The 8203-nt window shown below is 62.6% G+C and overlaps 1 protein-coding gene across 1 annotated transcript; it reads left to right on the plus strand.

Moving 5' to 3' along the window:
* Nucleotides 1–2901: 2901 nt before the first annotated feature.
* LOC122460542 (natural cytotoxicity triggering receptor 3 ligand 1-like) lies at nt 2902–5946 on the plus strand. The gene is made up of 4 exons (XM_043516044.1): nt 2902–3277; nt 3677–3979; nt 5371–5501; nt 5758–5946. Exons 1-4 carry the CDS (start codon nt 3010–3012, stop codon nt 5944–5946), a joined length of 891 nt encoding a protein of 296 aa, XP_043371979.1. The 5' UTR covers nt 2902–3009.
* Nucleotides 5947–8203: the final 2257 nt, after the last annotated feature.

An 8203-nucleotide genomic window follows, 5' to 3' on the forward strand; every position in this document is an offset into this window, starting at 1 on the left:
GGTACGTTCTGGCTGCGTATTAAGGCTTCCTACAGCCCTAGGAGCTCACGGCATTTGTACTAATGACAGCTCAGACCCTGCAGCCCAGTGCTGAGGCCATGCGTGGTTTCAATAGCAAATCTCTCAGCCACAGACCCTGCAGCAGGGCCCTCGAATACTCACGGCAATGTTATTTCAGGGCACAGTGCTGCTGTCCATGAACTGCACGCAGCAGCGCGCCTCCAGCCCAGACCGAGAGAATCGTCCGCACGCTACCGCCTACCTCACAGCCAAGCAGAACCAGCCGCTATTTCAGATCCCTGGCCGGGGAGGAACTGAAATAGCTGGTCAGAGGCAGCTCTGGGCTGCTCCCGGCTCTGTGGCTGCTTTCAGCCCCCGGCAGAGACAGGCCCAGCCAGACATTCACCCTGCACCGCCTGTTACACCTCCAAGGTATGATGTGAAACTGACACAGCCCCCCCGGGCGCTGAGCACGGGTGGCTGAGTGCAGCCATGGCCCTGCGGATCGGACTGCTCCTGTGGCTGGGGAGCGCCGGTGAGTACGGAGCCTCCAGCTGCCCCACGCCCTGGGGTCTGGCCGCTCAGACATGTCTCTGGCCCCAGCACCGGGCCGACCCACACAGCAGCCTGGATCTGAGTGTACGAGCTGGGACCCACCTGGCTCCCTGGGCGACCACGGGGCAGGGGGATGAAATGCCCCCCCCCCCGCACCTGTTTGCCCTGTGGGGCCGGGGCTGAACCAGTGACTGTTTGGGGGGAGCCCTGACCTGTGGGGGGGTCGCTGAGACCGAAGAAGGGGCAGGGGTTTGATGGGAGGGGCTGATTCTGGCAGCAGAGACCGCCCAGGGGAACTGCAGGCGCTGCTCGAACCCAGAGAGCCGCACAGGTCTGGGCTGAGCTGGGATGGGCGCTGGAGGGAACAGGGGAAGCCGCCATTCGGTGGGGGAGGGGGCGTGGAGCAGAGGGGCAGTGAGTGGGGGCAGGGCCAGGAACAGGGGGATGGGGGTGAGTAGAGGAGGCAGTGAGTGGGAGGCCGGGGAACAGGGGACAGGGGAGGCAGTGAGGGGGTAGCGAGAGGGGGCAGTAAGTGGGGGTCGGGGAACAGGAGATTGTGGGGTGTAGGGAAGGCAGTGAGTGGGGGGCAGGGGGCAGTGAGGGGGTAGCGAGAAATGAATGGGGGGCAGAGAATAGGGGATTGTGAGGGCAGGGGAGGCAGTGTGTGGGGAGCAGGGAGGTAGTGGGGGGCTGGGGGCAGTGTTTGGGGAGCAGGGGGACAGTGGGGGGAAGGGAAGCAGTGAGGGGGCCTGCAGTCGAGGGTCTCTCAGCCCAAGCTGTGCTCTGATCTGCCCTTCTTTGGGGGCTTTTCAGGCTGCCCAATGACAGCCAGTTTCCATGCCCCGAATGCAGCGTCTCTGAGCGTCAAGGCTCCCACAGAGACCAACAGGAGCCTGGAGCTGCCCCCTGGGGGCATCAGGGCAGGTAGGGGCAGTGTGTGATGTTTTGGTGTGGTATGAGCCCCTCCCCTCCAGCCCCTCTCCTCCTGCCCCTACACTAGGGCAGCCCAGGGCTGGGCAGCCACAGACCGGCCCATGATCTCGCTCCAGAGCCACAGGCTGGTGCCTGGATCCGCATTGAGTTTTAGCTGGGGTCTAACTGGGGGGGTCCCAATTTGACAGGGTTCAGTGTGGTGCTGTCGTAGCCTCTCCCCCCCCCGGCACAGCCTCCTGACACCCTGTGGCTGTTTCCCCCTCCTGCCCACAGGCCTAGAGGGGAACTGACATAACCTGCTCCAGGGCATGAACTGACCAGCTATGGGGGGGGCCACTGGGCTGCAGGGACATGGGATCTTCCCCTCTAGGGGGCAGCAGCTCTGATCCAGCCCCATGGTGGGGACTGGTGGGCCGGGGGTGCGGTTGGGGGAGAAATGGGATACGAGAACTTTTCCCCTCTAGGTAAGGTTGCCAGGCGTCCGGTTTTCCACTCAGCAGCACAGAGGGGCTGGCAGGCTCCCTACCCGGCTCCCTGCGGTTCCCGGAAGCAGCCAGGTAGGGAGCTGCAGGGGTGGCGCCTGTGGGCAGGGGCAGCACATGGAGCCTCCTGGCTGCATCTCTGCCTAGGAGCCGGTGGGACGTGACAATGCTTGCCAGGAGCTGCCTGAGGTCAGCGCTGCCTGAAGCCCAAACCCCAACCCCCTGCCCCAGCCCAGAGCCGCCTCCCACACACCCCAACCACCTGCCCCAGCCTGGAGCCCCCTCCCACACACCCCAACCACCTGCCCCAGCCTGGAGCCCCCTCCCACACACCCCAACCCCCTGCCCCAGCCAAGAGCTCCCTCCCACATCCCAACCTCCTGCCCCAGCCGGGAGCTCCCTCCCACATACCGACCCCCTGCCCCAGCCGGGAGCTCCCTCCCACACACCGACCCCCTGCCCCTGCCCCAGCCCAGAGCCCCCTCACACACTCCAACCCCCTGCCCCAGCCCAGAGCCCCCTCCCACATCCCAACCCCCTGCCCCAGCCAGTGAAAGTGAATGAGGGTGGGGGACAGCGAGCGACGGAGGAAAGGGGGATGAAGTGAGCGGAGGTGGGGGCCTCAGAGAAGGGGTAGGGCGGAGTGAGGTGGGGCCTCAGAGAAGGGGTGGGTCGGGAGCGGGGCCTCAGAGAAGTGACAGGGCAGGGGGCGGGGCAGGGACCTTCAATTTTCTGTGATTAGAAAATGGCAATCCTACCCCTGGGGGGTACCAGCTCTGATCCAGCCCCAGGGTGGGGACTGGCTGGCTCGGGAGGCAGTGGGGGTGGGAATAGCACATGGGGCCTTTCCATTCTTGGGAGCGCCAGCTCCCACCCGGCTCCAGGGCAGGGGGCTGGTGGGCTGTGGGGGGAATGGGAAATGGGCCCTTCCCCCCCCGACCCTGGATCTGTGTTGTGCTTCCTCCACAGCCGGCGCTTTCCCCATCTCCACCGACCCCTCCCCGGTGATGGCGCTCCTGGGCTCCGACGTGCTCCTGACATGCAGCTTCCCCACGGCCCCATGTGGGGCAGGCAAGGGGGACAGGCAGCTGCGGTGACCTGGTACTTCCAGGGCCAGGCACTGATGGAGCTGGACAGCATCGCGATCACCACGAGGAAGGGGGCAGAGCTCTTTGCCCCAGAGCTGCCCAGGGGCAACGCTTCGCTCCTCCTGCGCCGCGTCACGCTGGCCGACCAGGGCCCCAACCGCTGCTCTGTGCACTACGGGGGGCAGCGTGGAGAGGGCAGCGTCCGCTTACGGGTGGCAGGTAGAGTCATGCCCATGCTCCTGGCCAGGCAGGGCTGCGTCACTGGGCCACTGACGAGCTTGGCCACGGCCCCAGGATGGTTTCAGAGCCGCATTCTCCAGGGGGAGTCAAGTGAGGCGCTCGGGGGGCGGATGAGCCGGGGGGCCTTTGTGGAGGGGATGGGGTGGGTTTGGGGCTGCCAGTGCTGGCTGGTGGGAAAGCCTGGGACGGAGCCGATGCCCCAGGCTGCCCTGGACGGGGAGCAGGGACGGACACCGCAGGGGGCACTGGGCACCTGGAGAGCCTTTCCCAGCTGGTGCAGCTGGGACCTTCCACCCCAGCTGCTTCCCCTGCGACCCCCTCTCCCTGCAGAGCTTCCCCTGCCCAGCTCTCTGGACTCCCCGTCTCTGTCTCCCCCAGCGCTGCCGCGGGTCGAGGTGCCCAGCCCCGTGGTGCAGAGGGAGGAGGACAGCGTCCTGGTGTGCTGCGTGCGGGGGTTTTACCCCCAGCACATCGCAGTGTCCTGGCTCCGGGACGGGCGGGAGCTAAACGCCTCCTTCATCTCTGCCGTGCGCCGGGGGCACCGGGACGAGACCTTCAGCCTGGTGACCGTCTACAGATTCACCCCCACGGAGCAGGATCTGGGGGCGCTCTTATCCTGCCGGGCATGGCACCCCCTGCTGAACCAGTCCCGCCAGACCGACTTCCGGATCGCCTTCAGGGGTGAGGTCTCAGCCCGTCTGCGCCGTCCAGGGCAGGAGGATCCCCCACGGCCTGTCCCCCAGCCCTGGGGCTCCCAGACTTTCCTTTGGGGTGGGGATCCCCAGCTCACAAACTCCCCAGCTCTGGGGCTCCCGGCACTTACCATGGAAAGGGGATCCCCCTGCCTCATGAGACCCCCCCCAGCACCAGGGTTAAATCTATGCTCCAACCAGAACCCCCTTGTGTCATTTCACCCCATTACTCCTGGATCTCCCCTGCACTATCTTTCCCTCCCCGCCCCCATCAGGAGCACCCCAGGTCAGAACCATCCTTCCCCCCCCCCATGCCCATGTGCAGAGTTAGAGTCACTGACCCCCGTGATTTCCCCCTGCCGGATCCCGTCGGGGTCTCTGTGCTCCCCTGTAAATAATCGACTCATGGCTGGGGTGCCCCCCGCATGGCTGGACGTGGCTTATCGGGCTCTCCTCGGCCAGTGCCCCCTGCCAGCCGTCACTCTGGCTCTGCCGCGGTCTCTCTTCTCCTGACCCTGCTCTCCGGCCTATTCACGTTTTACTGCCACCCCTGCCAGCGTAATCAAAGGCCAACGAGTAACTGCCCAATGTCCTGACAATTTGTTCGGGCTGACTCGGGGGCTCTGGACCTGACATCCTGCTCTGTGGGTGCTCGCTCACTCTCATCCCCTGCTCCATGCACCCTTCAGGGGCTGGCAGAGGAACCCAGGCCTGCTCAGGACCCCACATCACCCTATAGGGGCTGGCAGGGGAACCCAGGCCTGCTCAGAGCCCCACAGTGCCCAGTAACCCCCCAAAACACAAACCAACCTCTGCCCTCCTGGGGCTGGACCTTCCCCCACAGCCCGTTCCTCCATTGGACCCTCCCTCCCTGGAGGGCCAGATCCTGCCTTTACCTCCCCACTGGGGCTTATTCCCCCAGCCGCTGCTCCATGGGCCTCCTGGTCTCTTATCGTATCGACTTCGCTACTCGGGAGAGGAGCCCAGAGCCGCCCCCAAACTCTCAAATCCCAGACAAGGGCAGGGTTCCTCCTGCAGCCCCTTCTACTCCACACTTCCTGCCTCCATAGGACCCGGCCCCTCTCCCCTCGAACTCAGCTTCAGCTGGGCCAGCCCTCTGCCAGGTGCAGCCAGGTGGGTAACGGGCCGCTCCGGCCACATTAACCCTTTCAGAGCCAGGATGGTGCATATACCCTATCATGACCTCCTCCGGCCCCCGTTCTGATGCCGGGGGTAACACCCACTGGGCTCCCGTTAGCAGGCATGTCCCCAGGGAGCTTGGCTCAGCTCCCTGGCTAGGCAGCAGGTCACAGGGACCATGGCAGGAGCAGGGAGGGGAAGAGGTGAGGGCGTCTCTCTCTCACCTGCTCCCTTTGCCAGGGTTGGAGGAGCAGTGCGGCCTCCTGGAGCCGGGGCTGAGGATCCTGCTGTGGACGCTGCGAGGGACTCTCCTGCTGGCCATGGTGCTGGGGGGCTGGAGCTGTTACAGCTCTGGGAGGAGACGTGGGCAGGTAAGGGCTAAGGGCAGAGGCCCCCTACCAGCAAGCACAGCGTCAGTACTGGCACGGCCCTGCTGGGACACCAGCCCTCAGTCTGGTGGCACGAGCTCACGGCAGGAAGCCAAGTCCTTGGGGAGGGAGACGCTTCCCCGCGGCTGCATCTCCCCTGTGGGGTAACTGGTCTGAAGGACCTGCCAGAGCTCTGCCCACCCAGCGCTGCCGGTGACCGTGTCCCCCTCTGCCCCGGACTCCAAGTCTCTCATTGTAGCCAGCACAGGTGCGGGAGTGGATCTGGACCCCCCGATGCTGGAGATCACCGTGGGGTGCAGCCAGAGGAAGCAGCAGAGAGACAGGAGGGGCCGTCCTTGCTGAGCGGATAGAGAAGAGGAACCCAGTGAGCGCGGCCCATGGAGCTGCCTATGCATCTCGCCTCGTTCTCACCGGGGCCCCCGGCTGAATTGCTGATGGGTCCATCCCTGCGTCTGTCAGTCCTGTCTCCCCAGCGAGGTCTCAGCAGCATCCCTACTCCCCAAGATCTGAGTCTCAATAAAAGCTGCCCATCCCCCTTCCTGTGCGGCAGACACAGGACGCCTCTGTATCTCCCTCTGTCGCTTTCATGCAAACCCTTAGATTCAGCCCCACAGGGTCTTTCTCTGGCCCCTCACTCCTGAGTGTGGCTGGAATGGTGGTTCCCCCCTCACTCTGGCCCCACACAAATGGCTGGCCAGTGCCCGGATCATAGCAATAAACTGTCTCTCTGCACTCCGTGGAGGTGTCTTACTGGGTCGTGCTATGGTAGTTAAATTCCCAGCAGGTTGTGAGGGGCCCTTACCCTGCACCCCCATGAAAAGGGTCAGCAATCCCGACTCCTCGAATGGGGGGATGCTGGGTTACAAGGCAGGAAATGCTGCCTGTGGGAGGAGTCCCTTTAATACGCAGAAGGAAGGTTCCATGGCCATATGGGGTGATGGAATGTTGGGGATGGGAAGGTTCCATGGCCCTTGGGGTGATGGAATTTTGGGGAGCGGAAGGTTCCATGGCCCTTGGGGTGATGGTACATTGGGGGTGGGAAGGTTCCATGGCTGCTGGAAGTGACAGCTGTCAGACAGAAGCAATGGGGGCAGCGGGGCAGCTGGAGAGAGGGGGGCACCTCCTGTTGGTATGTAGGGTCACAAACCTGTGAATGGTTTCATAGTAGCATCCGTGTTAGTCTGTATTCGCAAAAAGATCAGGAGGACTTGCGGCACCTTAGAGACTAACAAATTTATTAGAGCATAAGCTTTCGTGAGCTACAGCTGCATCCGATGAAGTGAGCTGTAGCTCATGAAAGCTTATGCTCTAATAAATTTGTTAGTCTCTAAGGTGCCACAAGTACTCCTTTTCTTTTTGCGAAACCTGTGAATGGGGCCAATGCCCCAGGAGAACCCAAGGGGTCTGTTACCATGAGAGTACCCGAGTGCCCAGCTACAGGGAAGTATGACTGGGGCAGCACCAGGACATGCCAGCGAGAGACAGAACCATGGCACAGCTAACTAGCCAAACATCCTCCCTGCCATCCTGTCCCCTGCGCCCGTCTGCCACCTGAACCATGGCATGGCTAACTAGTCAAACTCTTCTATTTGCCGTCCCATCCCCCGTGCATATCTACCGGTGTCATGCACTTCCAGGCCCTGTGGTCTCTCTCAGCTCTGTCCGATCCCTGGGGGGAACCCCCTTCAGTGTGACAGCCCTTCTCGGGGGTCCACTCTCTCTCCGGGGTTAAGCCCTGGGCTCCAGCACCTCCTGGAACCGCACCTCTCTGAGCCTCCAGCACGCGTGCCTCTGCCGTGGGCCCCCTCAGGGAGTCCCCTCGCTCTGGCCCCCTGGAGCCTCTACCCCCAGAGGGAGCAATACCCCCCGATCTCCAGCCTGCAGTGACTCTCAGCCAGGGGAACACAGGTGGGTTATTAGTCGTTGGGAACACAGCGTAGAACACAGCTTGTTAGCACAGACATTAGGAATCTTCAGCAGGTTCCATGGCCCTTGGGGTGATTATAGAATCACAGGATTGGAAGGGACCCAGAGAGGCAATCAAGTCCAGCTACCTGCACTGCGGCAGGACCAGGTAAACCTAGACCAGCCTGGACAGATGTTTGTCCAACCTGTTCTTAGTAGCCTCCAACGACGGGGACTCCACCACCACGCTTGGATGCCTATTAAACAGCCTTAGAGTTAGAAAGCATTTCCTAATATCTAACCTTAGTGTCCCTGGCTGCAGATTGATTCAGCCCATTTCTTCTTGTCCTACCTTCCGTGGACGTAGAGAACAATTGATCACCGTCCTCTTTCCAACAGCCCTCAGCTTAGTTGAAGAGTGTCCGTTCCCCCCCCCGTCTTCTCTTCCCTGGACTAAAGATGCCCAGTTCTTTTTGTCAGGTCAGGGTTTCGGACCCTTGGATCAATTTTGTTGCTCTCCTCTGGACTCCTCACTTTGTCCCCAGCTTGGCTAATGCCCGGTGCCCAGAGCTGCACCCAGCACTCCAGCTGGGGCCTGCCCATTGCGCGTGGGACAGCTACTGCCCATGTCTTACGTACAGCGCCGCTGCTAACACCCCAGCCGGAGAGCCGCCTTTCCCACAACTGCATCACATTGTCATCTACTGTTCCACTCTAACCTGCAGATCTGCTTCAGCAGTAGCACCACCAGCCAGTGATTCCCCATTTTGTAGCAGTGC

The sequence above is a fragment of the Dermochelys coriacea genome, chromosome 6, assembly GCF_009764565.3.
Source record: "Dermochelys coriacea isolate rDerCor1 chromosome 6, rDerCor1.pri.v4, whole genome shotgun sequence".
NCBI lineage: Eukaryota > Metazoa > Chordata > Testudines > Dermochelyidae > Dermochelys > Dermochelys coriacea.